Here is an 18,511-nt window from a genome sequence, read left to right as displayed (position 1 = left end):
AAAAGTAGTGCACTGTAGCTCAGTTGGTAGTGCATGGTGTTTGCAACGCATGGTGTTTGCAATGCCAGGCTTGTGGGTTCGATTCCCACGGGGGGCCATGTATGAAATGTATGCATTCACTACTGTAAGTCGCTCTGGATAAGAGCGTCAGCTAAATGACTAAAATGTAAAATATAGGGAATACCCAGAAAACCGGGAACATTCCCCAACATCTGTAACAACCATGTCAGAACATTCCCCAACATCTGTAACAACCACCTCAGAACATTCCCCAACATCTGTAACAACCACCTCAGAACATTCCCCAACATCTGTAACGACCACCTAAGAACATTCCCCAACATCTGTAACGACCACCTCAGAACATTCCCCAACATCTGTAACGACCACCTCAGAACATTCCCCAACATCTGTAACGACCACCTAAGAACATTCCCCAACATCTGTAACGACCACCTCAGAACATTCCCCAACATCTGTAACGACCACCTAAGAACATTCCCCAACATCTGTAACAACCACCTCAGAACATTCTGTAACAACCACCTCAGAACATTCCCCAACATCTGTAACGACCACCTCAGAACATTCCCCAACATCTGTAACGACCACCTCAGAACATTCCCCAACATCTGTAACGACCACCTCAGAACATTCCCCAACATCTGTAACGACCATCTCAGAACATTCCCCAACATCTGTAACAACCACCTCAGAACATTCCCCAACATCTGTAACGACCACCTAAGAACATTCCCCAACATCTGTAACAACCACCTCAGAACATTCCCCAACATCTGTAACAACCACCTCAGAACATTCCCCAACATCTGTAACAACCACCTCAGAACATTCCCCAACATCTGTAACAACCACCTCAGAACATTCCCCAACATCTGTAATGACCACCTCAGAACATTCCCCAACATCTGTAACGACCACCTCAGAACATTCCCCAACATCTGGGAATTCTCCAGCTTCAGACCTAAGACACAAACCACAGAGTAACAGTATATCTAAGACCACAGAGTAACAGTATATCTAAGACCACAGAGTAACAGTATATCTAAGACCACAGAGTAACAGTATATCTAAGACACAGACCACAGAGTAACAGTATATCTAAGAGACAGACTACAGAGTAACAGTATATCTAAGACCACAGAGTAACAGTATATCTAAGAGACAGACTACAGAGTAACAGTATATCTAAGAGACAGACCACAGAGTAACAGTATATCTAAGAGACAGACCACAGAGTAACAGTATATCTAAGAGACAGACTACAGAGTAACAGTATATCTAAGAGACAGACCACAGAGTAACAGTATATCTAAGACCACAGAGTAACAGTATATCTAAGACACAGACTACAGAGTAACAGTATATCTAAGACACAGACTACAGAGTAACAGTATATCTAAGAGACAGACCACAGAGTAACAGTATATCTAAGACCACAGAGTAACAGTATATCTAAGACACAGACTACAGAGTAACATTATATCTAAGAGACAGACCACAGAGTAACAGTATATCTAAGAGACAGACTACAGAGTAACAGTATATCTAAGAGACAGACCACAGAGTAACAGTATATCTAAGACCAGAGAGTAACAGTATATCTAAGAGACAGACCACAGAGTAACAGTATATCTAAGACACAGACCACAGAGTAACAGTATATCTAAGACCACAGAGTAACAGTATATCTAAGAGACAGACCACAGAGTAACAGTATATCTAAGACCACAGAGTAACAGTATATCTAAGAGACAGACCACAGAGTAACAGTATATCTAAGAGACAGACTACAGAGTAACAGTATATCTAAGACCACAGACTACAGAGTAACAGTATATCTAAGAGACAGACCACAGAGTAACAGTATATCTAAGAGACATACTGTTACTCTGTAGTCTGTCTCTTAGATATACTGTTACTCTGTGGTCTGTCTCTTAGATATACTGTTACTCTGTAGTCTATCTAAGAGACAGACCACAGAGTAACAGTATATCTAAGACCACAGAGTAACAGTATATCTAAGACACAGACCACAGAGTAACAGTATATCTAAGAGACAGACTACAGAGTAACAGTATATCTAAGAGACAGACCACAGAGTAACAGTATATCTAAGAGACAGACCACAGAGTAACAGTATATCTAAGAGACAGACCACAGAGTAACAGTATATCTAAGACCACAGAGTAACAGTATATCTAAGACCACAGAGTAACAGTATATCTAAGACACAGACTACAGAGAAACAGTATATCTAAGAGACAGACCACAGAGTAACAGTATATCTAAGACCACAGAGTAACAGTATATCTAAGACCACAGAGTAACAGTATATCTAAGACCACAGAGTAACAGTATATCTAAGAGACAGACCACAGAGTAACAGTATATCTAAGACCACAGAGTAACAGTATATCTAAGAGACAGACCACAGAGTAACAGTATATCTAAGACCAGAGAGTAACAGTATATCTAAGAGACAGACCACAGAGTAACAGTATATCTAAGAGACAGACCACAGAGTAACAGTATATCTAAGACCAGAGAGTAACAGTATATCTAAGACACAGACCACAGAGTAACAGTATATCTAAGACACAGACTACAGAGTAACAGTATATCTAAGAGACAGACCACAGAGTAACAGTATATCTAAGAGAGACTACAGAGTAACAGTATATCTAAGACCACAGAGTAACAGTATATCTAAGAGAGACTACAGAGTAACAGTATATCTAAGAGACAGACTACAGAGTAACAGTATATCTAAGAGACAGATCCCAGAGTAACAGTATATCTAAGACCACAGAGTAACAGTATATCTAAGAGACAGACCACAGAGTAACAGTATATCTAAGAGACAGACCACAGAGTAACAGTATATCTAAGACCACAGAGTAACAGTATATCTAAGACCAGAGAGTAACAGTATATCTAAGACACAGACCACAGAGTAACAGTATATCTAAGACCAGAGAGTAACAGTATATCTAAGACACAGACCACAGAGTAACAGTATATCTAAGAGACAGACCACAGAGTAACAGTATATCTAAGAGACAGACCACAGAGTAACAGTATATCTAAGAGACAGACTACAGAGTAACAGTATATCTAAGAGACAGACCACAGAGTAACAGTATATCTAAGACCACAGAGTAACAGTATATCTAAGAGACAGACTACAGAGTAACAGTATATCTAAGACCACAGAGTAACAGTATATCTAAGAGACAGACTACAGAGTAACAGTATATCTAAGACCACAGAGTAACAGTATATCTAAGATACAGAGTAACAGTATATATAAGAGACAGACCACAGAGTAACAGTATATCTAAGAGACAGACTACAGAGTAACAGTATATCTAAGACCACAGAGTAACAGTATATCTAAGAGACAGACCACAGAGTAACATTATATCTAAGACCACAGAGTAACAGTATATTTATATTTATTTTGTCGAGAAATAATTTTCTAAAAAGAAAAAGTAACATTTTGTTACACAGCTTTAATAGAGTTAAAGGTTACCAAAGGCCATATCTCCATGTTATACAACTCTTGTTTACGGAGTTGTAACACATCTCTGAACACCTGTGTTGTAAACGGAAGACACACTACAAATATGTTGTCACGGAAAGATACTGTCTGCTGCAACTGTGTTAAAAACCAGTTAAAACAGTGTACAGTTAAGTGTGTTTTTAGCATTTGCGTTTTTTTTGTTTGTTTTTTGTTGTTGATGTGATATGAAAGTAGTGGGATTTATGTTTCTAGAACCGTACCGCAGTTGAGAATCGTTTCAAGTTTTAGATGGACTATTTTGACCTTTTTTTGGCTTCCACAACCAATTTGCTTTTGAAACAGAACATGGTTCTTGGCCTAAGGAGTAACGTTAGTCCCCTCTAGTCCAATACTAGACTAGCTCAGCATAGCGGTACGTACAGAGGGAAGAGCCGAGCGGCCCTGATAGGATGCTAAGCGGGGTGTGTTGTACTGATAGTTACCTACAGTCTATGGTGCAGGCTCAAGGCCTTGTTTGACACAGAGAATATATAATACGCCAGTCATTATAACGGTCTACCAGCTACAGAGTCTAGACTGCCCGGTAGATAGACTGTAGCCTATCATCACACCGAGATGACATAGCAGTAAACCTACAGAGGGGGGGGGGGGGGTTATTGTCCGAGTGGCCAGATAACCGGGATAAAACGTGCAGGACAATGAAACATTGTAACATTGAACATGAGCGATAGCGACAACCTCTGGTATGCAGACGGTGGGCTGCTATAATAGATACTCACGGTGTAGTGAAGGCACGGCGTAATCAGAATATTCCTTCACCGACGTGTCTCTGTCCCGTATTTTCTCAGAGATTCCATTCCCAATACTGACATAATTACTGGGGAAAATGCCAACCCGATCTTCGATCAGCCCCGTCCACCAGCCCTCGTCCCCGGACACTAACGAGTCCTTCGACAGCACCTCCACCAGGTCACCCTTCCGCAGGCTGAGCTCGTCTTCCGCCCCAGCATCATAGTCGAACACAGCGGTCCAGTAGCCTGAGAGGTCCGGTCCTCCTGGGCCGCTAGCAGGAGCATCAACGCCGACGATCCCGGCGACAGTGTCATTCTCCGGCCAGCAAAACGCTTCAGTTTCCAACCCATCAGGAGGAGAAGAGACGTACCTTCTGCTGGGACTCAGGCTGTTGTCAAAAGCGGGTTTGGAGGCATCCATTGAAGCGATCCATAGGGGCAACCTGGTCCTGGATTACAGGGTGCAGTTTGCGGAGCTCGTAGCCAACACCTGCACGCACCGGGACACGAGGGATGGTGGCAGCACCTTGGGTACAAAGCCACCCCGGCCACCGTGAGAGCTAAGCAGCCTAGTGGGCTAATCCCGGTGAAGCGTCGCTGCTGCTGTTGAAAACAGCCCTACTCTGGTTGTTGCAGTATTCATTCATCTCTGTAGTGGGTACCTAGCTACCTGAAGGACTAAATGAAGAATCACATTTAGGAAATGACCAATATGTTCCTCCTTTCTCAACCCTTTCCCACGTCCACTTTCCGTCGTTAATAAAATCCCTCTATTGCTGTGCATGCGCTATAAACCACCCTATGTCTTCTTATTCCCAGCCAGCCAAATGTGCCAACAGAGGAATCATGCCTCCTGTCTCCTACGATATGATTGGCGCACGTCTGCATCAATCACGTGTTTACCTTGATCCTATAGCTTCAGGTTGTGTGTTGGACTGAGGTTGTGTGTGTGTGTGTGTGTGTGTGTGTGAGAGACACAACCGTAATAGAAGTATGTTGTAGAAAACGTCTTTACCGTACAGTGGCAATATTATTAACAGGGTTACAACAAGGCAAACCCGCTACAAGATAAAGCGCAACTATAAAACATTCAGCACCATGGACAGCAACGTGTTCAACAGAAACAATGAGGTAGCGGTTTCAGCCGCACAGCAGTGGTCAGCGCTGTACCCACCCAGCCTGCTGTGCTGCTGTGCCATGCTCAACTCTGCTCGGTCGCTGAATTTACACGTCATAATGAGTAGGCTAGTTATTAAGAATGCAGTGCAATATGTAGATCGATGAGCCTCTCTGCCATGCATGCTTATTGGGTCTCATTCCCCTCCACCTTTAATGTACAATTTTCAAATGCATAGAAAGTCATTTGTAGATTATTTTTTTGAAATACAGACCTCTAACTCGTTGGTATGGTGCTACAGTGTAGGCTAACAGTTTAGGCTAACAGTGTAGGCTAACAGTGTAGGCTAACAGTGTGGGCTAACAGTGTAGGCTAACATTGTGGGCTAACAGTGTAGGCTAACAGTGTAGGCTAACATTGTGGGCTAACAGTGTGGGCTAACAGTGTAGGCTAACAGTGTGGGCTAACAGTGTGGGCTTACAGTGTGGGCTAACAGTGTAGGCTTACAGTGTGGGCTAACAGTGTAGGCTAACAGTATGGGCTAACAGTATGGGCTAACAGAGTAGGCTAACAGTGTAGGCTAACAGCGTAGGCTAACAGCGTGGGCTAACAGTGTAGGCTAACAGTGTAGGCTAACAGTGTGGGCTAACATCATTTCCAATAGATCTACCATGTCTAAAAGAATTCACCATAGATCCAAACAAGGATTTTTCTAACTGTCTCTTTTATTATGTTGTTGACCAAAATCAAAACAATCTAAAATAAAAATAAAAAATTGGCATAAATTAATAAAATAAGTTAAGGTTAATTTCATGCATAATTCCCTGAAACAAAAATGAATAATCCAACTATTTAAAATATAAGTGACATTATGACTTTCACGCCCTGACCGTAGAGATCCTTATTATCCTCTATGTTTGGTTAGGTCAAAGGAGTCCTATACAGTATAGTGCCCTACTGTTGACCAGAGTCCTATACAGTATAGTGCCCTACTGTTGACCAGAGTCCTTTACAGTATAGTGTCCTACTGTTGACCAGAGTCCTATAGAGTATAGTGCCCTACTGTTGACCTTTACAGTATAGTGCCCTACTGTTGACCAGAGCCCTTTACAGTATAGTGCCCTACTGTTGACCTTTACAGTATAGTGCCCTACTGTTGACCTTTACAGTATCGTACCCTACTGTTGACCAGAGTCCTTTACAGTATAGTGCCCTACTGTTGACCAGAGTCCTATACAGTATAGTGCCCTACTGTTGACCAGAGTCCTTTACAGTATAGTGCCCTACTGTTGACCAGAGTCCTATACAGTATAGTGCCCTACTGTTGACCAGAGCCCTATACAGTATAGTGCCCTACTGTTGACCAGAGAGCTTAAGGCCCAGCTACAGTGAGATGGACAATGGTAGGAAAATGTCAATTCATGGGATTGTTTTTTAATTTTTATCAGTAGCAAAATTAATAACGTCTATATTAAATCTATATTAAAGTTTTTGTTAAATATATTATTAACGTGTATTTGATATCCTAGGACATCAGTAGAGATCATGTCTTTTTAAATATTTGTAAAATCATATCACAATGTGAAATAAAAGTTTATTTCAAAGTTGCCATACATACTGTTACATCAATGCTGATTCAAAAAAGAAACAACTTTAAGATTTATAATAAATATGGTGATTTATAATAAATATTCAAACAAAACAAATCCCCCTCCTCTGACCTGCATTATGAGATTACACAACAACAACAAAAAAAACATACACTTTTGAGAAATGTGATCTTGAATTTCTAATATGTTCATTTCTATTTTTTAAATACTGTTTCTGACCTCTGCAAAATCCAGTGTAATCTGGTGATTGCAACACAGGGCATACTGTAGATAGTTATGTAATAGTTGTGTATTATGGAGGTCTGTCTGTTGTCTTGCAAAGAACCAATAGGTGACATGGTCTCAAAGACCCATCCTGCACCTTTCACTTCAGACATTAATATTTAACCAATTACAATTCTTTTGATATAAAGCAAATCCATTAAAATGTGTTCTTATCACCTTTGCATTAATGATAATGACAACATTCTGGTGTAAAACAACAAACTGTGTGGCCCAACTATGTCTAAAAAAAACCCCCCATCTCTTAGTGATCTGACTTTAAAATGACAATGTTTCACTTCCTGCACCTGTACAGTATCTGGTAATTGTAGTTTTTCTTTTAAGACTTGTAGTTTGAAGACAAAGTAAGCGATGGAAGCTCTACAGAACAGCATGTTGAGTGTAAGAGATACGGGGGTATGTACATGGTAGTCATTTAGCAGACACTCTTATCCAGAGAGACTTACAGTAGTGTGCATACATTTTCCATACTTTTGGAAATTGAACTCACAAACCCTGTTGTTGCAAGCGCCATTCTCTTCCAACTGAGACACACAGGACCACGCATCAACTCCTTTCACCTGACAAAATAACGATTACAACCAAACTTACAAAATGATCCGCCATCAAAGAAACAAGATAAATATATAAATATATTGTTTGAATGTATGTAGACCAGGGTAGGGCTGAATTCCATTTCAATTCCAAGTCAATTCAGGTACACTGAAATTCCAATTCCAATTATCTTCAATGCTTTTCAATTAGGAAATTGGAATCTGGTTTACATTCTGAATTGACTGGAATAGAAATGGAGTTGACCTCAACCCTGATATACATGGAGTTGACCCTAACCCTGATATACATGGAGTTGACCCTAACCCTGATATACATGGAGTTGACCCCAACCCTGATATAAATGGAGTTGACCCTAACCCTGATATAAATGGAGTTGACCCCAACCCTGATATAAATGGAGTTGACCCCAACCCTGATATAAATGGAGTTGACCCCAACCCTGATATAAATGGAGTTGACCCTAACCCTGATATAAATGGAGTTGACCCTAACCCTGATATAAATGGAGTTGACCCTAACCCTGATATACATGGAGTTGACCCCAACCCTGATATAAATGGAGTTGACCCTAACCCTGATATAAATGGAGTTGACCCCAACCCTGATATAAATGGAGTTGACCCTAATCCTGATATAAATGGAGTTGACCCTAACCCTGATATAAATGGAGTTGACCCCAACCCTGATATAAATGGAGTTGACCCCAACCCTGATATAAATGGAGTTGACCCTAACCCTGATATAAATGGAGTTGACCCCAACCCTGATATAAATGGAGTTGACCCCAACCCTGATATAAATGGAGTTGACCCCAACCCTGATATAAATGGAGTTGACCCTAACCCTGATATAAATGGAGTTGACCCCAACCCTGATATAAATGGAGTTGACCCCAACCCGGATATAAATGGAGTTGACCCCAACCCTGATATAAATGGAGTTGACCCTAACCCTGATAGAAATGGAGTTGACCCCAACCCTGATATAAATGGAGTTGACCCCAACCCTGATATAAATGGAGTTGACCCCAACCCTGATATAAATGGAGTTGACCCCAACCCTGATATAAATGGAGTTGACCCTAACCCTGATATAAATGGAGTTGACCCTAACCCTGATATAATGGAGTTGACCCTAACCCTGATATAAATGGAGTTGACCCCAACCCTGATATAAATGGAGTTGACCCCAACCCTGATATAAATGGAGTTGACCCTAACCCTGATATAAATGGAGTTGACCCTAACCCTGATATAAATGGAGTTGACCCTAACCCTGATATAAATGGAGTTGACCCCAACCCTGATATAAATGGAGTTGACCCTAACCCTGATAGAAATGGAGTTGACCCTAACCCTGATATAAATGGAGTTGACCCCAACCCTGATATAAATGGAGTTGACCCTAATCCTGATATACATGGAGTTGACCCTAACCCTGATAGAAATGGAGTTGACCCCAACCCTGATATAAATGGAGTTGACCCTAACCCTGATATACATGGAGTTGACCCTAACCCTGATATAAATGGAGTTGACCCCAACCCTGATAGAAATGGAGTTGACCCTAACCCTGATAGAAATGGAGTTGACCCTAACTCTGATATACATGGAGTTGACCCCAACCCTGATATAAATGGAGTTGACCCTAACCCTGATAGAAATGGAGTTGACCCTAACCCTGATATAAATGGTGTTGACCCCAACCCTGATATAAATGGAGTTGACCCTAACCCTGATTGAAATGGAGTTGACCCCAACCCTGATATAAATGGAGTTGACACCAACCCTGATATAAATGGAGTTGACCCCAACCCTGATATAAATGGAGTTGACCCCAACCCTGATATAAATGGAGTTGACCCGAACCCTGATATACATGGAGTTGACCCTAACCCTGATAGAAATGGAGTTGACCCTAACCCTGATAAACATGGAGTTGACCCTAACCCTGATAGAAATGGAGTTGACCATAACCCTGATATAAATGGAGTTGACCCTAACCCTGATATAAATGGAGTTGACCCCAACCCTGATATACATGGAGTTGACCCCAACCCTGATATAAATGGAGTTGACCCTAACCCTGATTGAAATGGAGTTGACCCTAACCCTGATATAAATGGAGTTGACCCTAACCCTGATATAAATGGAGTTGACCCTAACCCTGATAGAAATGGAGTTGACCCTAACCCTGATATACATGGAGTTGACCCTAACCCTGATATAAATGGAGTTGACCCTAACCCTGATATAAATGGAGTTGACCCCAACCCTGATATAAATGGAGTTGACCCCAACCCTGATATAAATGGAGTTGACCCTAACCCTGATAAAATGGAGTTGACCCTAACCCTGATATACATGGAGTTGACCCCAACCCTGATATAAATGGAGTTGACCCTAACCCTGATAGAAATGGAGTTGACCCTAACCCTGATATAAATGGAGTTGACCCTAACCCTGATTGAAATGGAGTTGACCCTAACCCTGATAGAAATGGAGTTGACCCTAATTCTGATATAAATGGAGTTGACCCTAACCCTGATATAAATGGAGTTGACCCTAACCCTGATATAAATGGAGTTGACCCCAACCCTGATATAAATGGAGTTGACCCCAACCCTGATATAAATGGAGTTGACCCCAACCCTGATATAAATGGAGTTGACCCTAACCCTGATATAAATGGAGTTGACCCTAACCCTGATATACATGGAGTTGACCCCAACCCTGATATAAATGGAGTTGACCCTAACCCTGATATAAATGGAGTTGACCCTAACCCTGATATAAATGGAGTTGACCCTAACCCTGATTGAAATGGTGTTCACCCTAACCCTGATTGAAATGGAATTGAGCCCAACCCTGATATAAATGGAGTTGACCCCAACCCTGATATAATTGAGCCTAACCTTGGTGTAGATAAGATAAATTATTTAAAAAAAATGTTGGTTTATATCATTCTGTTTGTGGGCACTTGGTAACATAACTCTTCTTGTCTTCTATAAGACTCTCAGGAGGGGAGGGGTAAGAACGGATCGGATAATCAAACAGACACCTATGTTGACATGCCTGTAGACACACACACACGTTACTGTGCTTGTTTGTCATTTATTTATTTCTTTTACATAACTATGCAAGCCAGTTAAGAACAAATTCTTATTTACAATGACGGCCTACCCCGGCAAAACCCTAACCCGGACGACACTGAGCCAATTGTACGCCGCACTATGGGACTCCCAATCACGGCCGGTTGTGATACAGCCTGGAATTGAACCAGGGTCTGCAGTGACGCTTCTAGCACTGAGATGTAGAAGACCGCAGCGCCACTCAGGAGCCCAACATGATGTACATACAGTATGTCTGTAGTAAAGGCACTGACCTGATGTCTCATGAAAGAGATGAACAATACATATTGATGGAGGGTTTATGGACCAGACTGGACCAGACCAAACCAGATGAGAGCAGTCCAAACCAGAGCAGTCTAAAGCAGAGCAGACCAAACCAGATCAGAGCAGTCCAAACCAGAGCAGTCCAAACCAGAGCAGACCAAACCAGAGCAGTCCAAACCAGAGCAGACCAAACCAGAGCAGTCCAACCCAAAGCAGTCCAAACCACAGCAGTCCAAACCAGAGCAGTCCAAACCAGAGCAGTCCAAACCAGAGCAGACCAAACCAGAGCAGACCAAACCAGAGCAGTCCAAACCAGAGCAGTCCAAACCACAGCAGACCAAACCAAACCAGAGCAGTCCAAACCAAACCAGAGCAGTCCAAACCAAACCAGAGCAGTCCAAACCAGAGCAGTCCAAACCAAACCAGAGCAGTCCAAATAAGAGCAGTCTAAACCAGAGCAATCTAAACCAGAGCAGACCAAACCAGAGCAGTCCAAACCAGAGCAGTCCAAACCAGAGCAGACCAAACCAGAGAAGTCTAAACCAGAGCAGTCCAAAGCAAAGCAGTCCAAACCAGAGCAGCCTAAACCAGAGCAGTCCAAATCAGAGCAGTCTAAACCAGAGCAGTCCAAATCAGAGCAGTCCAAACAAGAGCAGTACAACCAAGAGCAGTCCAAACCAAATCAGAGCAGTCCAAACCAGAGCAGTCCAAACCAAATCAGAGCAGTCCAAAACAGAGCAGTCCAAATCAGAGCAGTCCAAACCAGAGCAGTCCAAACCAGAGCAGTCTAAACCAAAGCAGTCCAAACCAGAGCAGACCAAACCGAACCAGAGCAGTCCAAACCAGAGCAGACCAAACCAGACCAAACCAAACAAGAGCAGTCTAAACCAGAGCAGTCAAAATCAGAGCAGTCCAAAACAGAGCAGTCCAAACCAGAGCAGTCCAAACCAGAGCAGACCAAACCAGAGCAGTCCAAATCAGAGCAGTCCAAACCAGAGCAGTCTAAACCAGAGCAGTCCAAACCAAAGCAGTACAAACCAGAGCAATCCAAATCAGAGCAGTCCAAACCAAAGCAGTACAAACCAGAGCAGTCTAAACCAAATCAGAGCAGTCCAAACCAGAGCAGTCTAAACCAAACCAGACCAGACAAAACCAGAGCAGTCCAAACCAGAGCAGTCCAAACCAAACCAGAGCAGTCCAAACCAAACCATAGTAGTCCAAACCAAAGCAGTCTAAACCAGAGCAGTCCAAACCAAAGCAGTACAAACCAGAGCAGTCCAAATCAGAGCAGTCCAAATCAGAGCAGTCTAAACCAAATCAGAGCAGTCCAAACCAAATCAGAGCAGTCCAAACCAAATCAGAGCAGTCCAAACCAAATCAGAGCAGTCCAAACCAAACCAGACCAGACAAAACCAGAGCAGTCCAAACCAGAGCAGTCCAAACCAAACCAGAGCAGTCCAAACCAAACCATAGTAGTCCAAATCAGAGCAGTCCAAACCAGAGCAGTCAAAACCAAACCAGAGCAGTCCGAACCAGAGCAGACCAAACCAGAGCAGACCAAACCAAACCAGAGCAGTCCAAACCACAGCAGACCAAACCAAACCAGAGCAGTCCAAACCAAACCAAAACAGTCCAAACCAGAGCAGTCCAAACCAAACCAAACCAGAGCAGTCCAAACCAGAGCAGTCCAAACAAGGGCAGTCCAAACCAGAGCAGTCCAAACCAGAGCAGTCCAAACCAAACCAGAGCAGACCAAACCAGAGCAGTCCAAACCAGAGCAATCCAAACCAGAGCAGTCCAAACCAGAGCAGTCCAAACCAAACCAGAGCAGTCCAAACCAGAGCAGACCAAACCAGAGCAGAGCAAACCAAACCAGAGCAGTCCAAACCACAGCAGACCAAACCAAACCAGAGCAGTCCAAACCAAACCAAAACAGTCCAAACCAGAGCAGTCCAAACCAAACCAAACCAGAGCAGTCCAAATCAGAGCAGTCTAATCCAGAGCAATCTAAACCAGAGCAGACCAAACCACAGCAGTCCAAACCAGAGCAGTCCAAACCAGAGAAGACCAAACCAGAGCAGACCAAACCAGAGCAGACCAAACCAGAGAAGTCTAAACCAGAGCAGTCCAAACCAGAGCAGTACAAACCAGAGCAGTCCAAACCAAATCAGAGCAGTCCAAACCAAACCAGAGCAGTCCAAACCAGAGCAGTCCAAACCAGAGCAGACCAAACCGAACCAGAGCAGTCCAAACCAGAGCAGTCCAAACCAGAGCAGTCCAAACCAGAGCAGTCCAAACCAGAGCAGACCAAACCAGAGCAGTCCAAACCAGAGCAGACCAAACCAAACCAGACCAAACCAAACAAGAGCAGTCTAAACCAGAGCAGTCCAAACCAGAGCAGTCAAAACCAAACCAGAGCAGTCCAAACCAGAGCAGACCAAACCAGAGCAGACCAAACCAAACCAGAGCAGTCCAAACCACAGCAGACCAAACCAAACCAGAGCAGTCCAAACCAAACCAAAACAGTCCAAACCAGAGCAGTCCAAACCAAACCAAACCAGAGCAGTCCAAACCAGAGCAGTCCAAACAAGGGCAGTCCAAACCAGAGCAGTCCAAACCAGAGCAGTCCAAACCAAACCAGAGCAGACCAAACCAGAGCAGTCCAAACCAGAGCAATCCAAACCAGAGCAGTCCAAACCAGAGCAGTCCAAACCAAACCAGAGCAGTCCAAACCAGAGCAGACCAAACCAGAGCAGAGCAAACCAAACCAGAGCAGTCCAAACCACAGCAGACCAAACCAAACCAGAGCACTCCAAACCAAACCAAAACAGTCCAAACCAGAGCAGTCCAAACCAAACCAAACCAGAGCAGTCCAAATCAGAGCAGTCTAATCCAGAGCAATCTAAACCAGAGCAGACCAAACCACAGCAGTCCAAACCAGAGCAGTCCAAACCAGAGAAGACCAAACCAGAGCAGACCAAACCAGAGCAGACCAAACCAGAGAAGTCTAAACCAGAGCAGTCCAAACCAGAGCAGTACAAACCAGAGCAGTCCAAACCAAATCAGAGCAGTCCAAACCAAACCAGAGCAGTCCAAACCAGAGCAGTCCAAACCAGAGCAGTCCAAACCAGAGCAGACCAAACCGAACCAGAGCAGTCCAAACCAGAGCAGTCCAAACCAGAGCAGTCCAAACCAGAGCAGACCAAACCAGAGCAGTCCAAACCAGAGCAGACCAAACCAAACCAGACCAAACCAAACAAGAGCAGTCTAAACCAGAGCAGTCAAAATCAGAGCAGTCCAAAACAGAGCAGTCCAAACCAGAGCAGTCCAAACCAGAGCAGTCCAAACCAGAGCAGTCCACAGCAGAGCAGTCCAAACCAGAGCAGACAAAACCAGAGCAGTCTAAACCAGACAAAACCAAACCAGAGCAGTCCAAATCAGAGCAGTCCAAACCAAAGCAGTCTAAACCAGAGCAGTCCAAATCAGAGCAGTCCAAACCAGAGCAGTACAAACCAGAGCAGTCCAAACCAAAGCAGTCCAAACCAGAGCAGAGCAGTCCAAACCAGAGCAGACCAAACCAGAGCAGTCCAAACCAGAGCAGTCCAAACCAGAGCAGTCCAAATCAGAGCAGTCTAAATCAGAGCAGTCCAAACCAGAGCAGTCAAAACCAAACCAGAGCAGACCAAACCAGAGCAGTCTAAACCAGAACAAACCAAACCAGAGCAGTCCGAACCAGAGCAGTCTAAACCAAACCAGACCAGACAAAACCAGAGCAGTCCAAACCAGATCAGTGCAAACCAAACCAGAGCAGTCCAAACCAAACCAGAGCAGTCCAAATCAGAGCAGTCCAAACCAGAGCAGTCCAAACCAAAGCAGTCCAAACCAGAGCAGACCAAACCAAACCAGAGCAGTCTAAACCAGACCAAACCAAACCAGAGCAGTCTAAACCAGAGCAGTCCAAACCAGAGCAGTCCAAAGCAGAGAAGACCAAACCAGAGCAGTCCAAAGAAGAGAAGTCCAAACCAGGGCAGTCCAAACCAGAGCAGTCCAAACCAAACCAGAGCAGACCAAAGCAGAGCAGTCCAAACCAGAGCAATCCAAACCAGAGCAGTCCAAACAGAGCAGACCAAACCAGAGCAGTCCAAACCAAACCAGAGCAGTCCAAACCAGAGCAGTCCAAACCAGAGCAGTCCAAACCAGAGCAGTCCAAATCAGAGCAGTCCAAACCAGAGCAGTCCAAACCAGAGCAGACCAAACCTGAGCAGTCCAAACCAAACCAGAGCAGTCCAAACCAGAGCAGTCCAAACCAAACCAGAGCAGGCCAAACCAGAGCAGTCCAAACCAAACCAGAGCAGTCAAAACCAAACCAGAGCAGACAAAACCAGAGCAGTCTAAACCAGAACAGACCAAACCAGAGCAGTCCAAACCAAACCAGAACAGACCAAACCAGAGCAGTCCAAACCAAACCAGAGCAGTCCAAACCAGAGCAGTCCAAACCGGAGAAAAACAAACCAGAGCCGACCAAACCGGAGCAGTCCAAACCAAACAGGAGCAGTCCAAACCGGAGCATTCCAAATCAGAGCAGTCCAAACCAGAGCAGTCCAAACCAGAGCAGTCCAAGCCAAATCAGAGAAGTCCAAACCAGAGCAGTCCAAATCAGAGCAGTCCAAACCAGAGCAGTCCAAACCGGAGCAGTCCAAACCGAACCAGAGCAGTCCAAACCGAACCAGAGCAGTCCAAACCGAACCAGAGCAGTCCAAACCAGAGCAGTCCAAACCAGAGCAGTCCAAATCAGAGCAGTCCAAACAAAACCAGAGCAGTCCAAATCAGAGCAGTCCAAACCAGAGCAGTCCAAACCAGAGCAGTCCAAACCAAACCAGAGCAGTCCAAAACAAACCAGAGCAGTCCAAACCAGAGCAGTCCAAACCAGAGCAGACCAGACCAAACCGGAGCACACCGAACCAGAGCAGTGCAAACCAGAGCAGTCCAAACCAAACCAGAGCAGACCAAACCAGAGCAGATCAAACCAGAGCAGACCAAACCAGAGCCGTCCAAACCAGAGCAGTCCAAAGCGGAGCAGTCCAAAGCGGAGCAGTCCAAACCGGAGCAGTCCAAACCGGAGCAGTCCAAACCAAACCAGAGCAGTCCAAACCGGAGCAGTCCAAACCAACCCAGAGCAGTCCAAACCAAACCAGAGCAGTCCAAACCAGAGCAGTCCAAACTGTAGCAGAACAAACCAGAGCCGACCAAACCGGAGCAGTCCAAACCAAACCGGAGCAGTCCAAACCGGAGCAGTCCAAACCAGAGAAGACCAAACCAGAGCAGACCAAACCAGAGAAGTCTAAACCAGAGCAGTCCAAACTAGAGCAGCCTAAACCAGAGCAGTACAAACCAGAGCAGTCCAAACCAAATCAGAGCAGTCCAAACAAGAGCAGTCCAAACCAAACCAGAGCAGTCCAAACAAAATCAGAGCAGTCCAAACCAGAGCAGTCCAAATCAGAGCAGTCCAAACCAGAGCAGTCCAAACCAGAGCAGTCCAAACCAAAGCAGTCCAAACCAAAGCAGTCCAAACCAGAGCAAACCAAACCGAACAAGAGCAGTCCAAACCAGAGCAGACCAAACCAGACCAAACCAAACAAGAGCAGTCTAAACCAGAGCAGACCAAACCAGAGCAGTCCAAACCAGAGCAGTCCAAAACAGAGCAGTCCAAACCAGAGCAGTCCAAACCAGAGCAGTCCAAATCAGAGCAGTCCAAACCGGAGCAGTCCAAATCAGAGCAGTCCAAACCAGAGCAGTCCAATCCAGAGCAGTCCAAGCCAAATCAGAGAAGTCCAAATCAGAGCAGTCCAAACCAGAGCAGTCCAAACCAGAGCAGTCCAAAACAAACCAGAGCAGTCCAAACCAGAGCAGTCCAAACCAGAGCAGTCCAAACCAGAGCAGACCAAACCAAACCGGAGCACACCGAACCAGAGCAGTGCAAACCAGAGCAGTCCTAACCTAACCAGAGCAGACCAAACCAGAGCAGTCCAAACCAGAGCAGTCCAAACCAGAGCAGTCCAAACAGAGCAGACCAAACCAGAGCAGACCAAACCAGAGCCGTCCAAACCAGAGCAGTCCAAACCAGAGCAGTCCAAACCGGAGCAGTCCAAACCGGAGCAGTCCAAACCAAACCAGAGCAGTCCAAACCGGAGCAGTCCAAACCAAACCAGAGCAGTCCAAACCAGAGCAGTCCAAACCGTAGCAGAACAAACCAGAGCCGACCAAACCGGAGCAGACCAAACCAAACCGGAGCAGTCCAAACCGGAGCAGTCCAAACCAGAGCAGTCCAAACCAGAGAAGACCAAACCAGAGCAGACCAAACCAGAGAAGTCTAAACCAGAGCAGTCCAAACCAAAGCAGTCCAAACTAGAGCAGCCTAAACCAGAGCAGTCCAAACCAAATCAGAGCAGTCCAAACCAGAGAAGTCCAAATCAGAGCAGTCCAAACCAGAGCAGTCCAAACCAGAGCAAACCAAACCGAACAAGAGCAGTCCAAACCAGAGCAGACCAAACCAAACAAGAGCAGTCTAAACCAGAGCAGACAAAATCAGAGCAGTCCAAACCAGAATAGTCTAAACCAAACCAGACCAGACAAAAACAGAGCAGTCCAAACCAGAGCAGTGCAAACCAAACCAGAGCAGTCCAAACCAAACCATAGTAGTCCAAATGAAAGCAGTCCAAACCAGAGCAGTCCAAACCAAAGCAATCCAAACCAGAGCAGAACAAACCGAACCAGAGCAGTCTAAACCAGACCAAACCAAACCAGAGCAGTCTAAACCAGAGCAATCCAAACCAGAGCAGTCCAAAGCAGAGGAGTCCAAACCAGAGCAGTCCAAACCAAAGCAGTCCAATCAAGGGCAGTCCAAACCAGAGCAGTCCAAACCAGAGCAGTCCAAACCAAACCAGAGCAGTCCAAACCAGAGCAGACCAAACCAGAGCAGTCCAAACCAGAGCAGTCCAAACCAGAGCAGTCCAAACCAGAGCAGTCCAAACCAGAGCAGTCCAAACCAGAGCAGACCAAACCAGAGCAGACCAAACCAGAGCAGACCAAACCAGAGCAGTCCAAACCAGAGCAGTCAAAACCAAACCAGAGCAGACCAAACCAGAGCAGTCTAAACCAGACCAAACCAAACCAGAGCAGACCAAACCAGAGCAGTCTAAACCAGAACAGACCAAT

At 44.8% G+C, this 18,511-nt stretch overlaps 1 protein-coding gene across 1 annotated transcript in view; it reads right to left on the bottom strand.

Annotated features, from left to right (window-relative positions):
- map3k9 (mitogen-activated protein kinase kinase kinase 9) overlaps window positions 1-5,167 on the bottom strand; it is a 46,731-nt gene extending 41,564 nt beyond the window's left edge. Inside the window, exon 1 of the mRNA XM_029730956.1 lies at window positions 4,327-5,167. Coding sequence (XP_029586816.1) covers window positions 4,327-4,759 — 433 coding nt within the window. The 5' untranslated portion in view covers window positions 4,760-5,167. The remainder of the gene's footprint in view (window positions 1-4,326) is intronic.
- Window positions 5,168-18,511: the final 13,344 nt, after the last annotated feature.

This window comes from Salmo trutta, chromosome 33 (assembly GCF_901001165.1).
Source record: "Salmo trutta chromosome 33, fSalTru1.1, whole genome shotgun sequence".
Lineage (NCBI taxonomy): Eukaryota > Metazoa > Chordata > Actinopteri > Salmoniformes > Salmonidae > Salmo > Salmo trutta.
The sequence above is the reverse complement of the archived record's forward strand: the minus strand, read 5'-3'. Positions and strand labels throughout refer to the sequence as shown.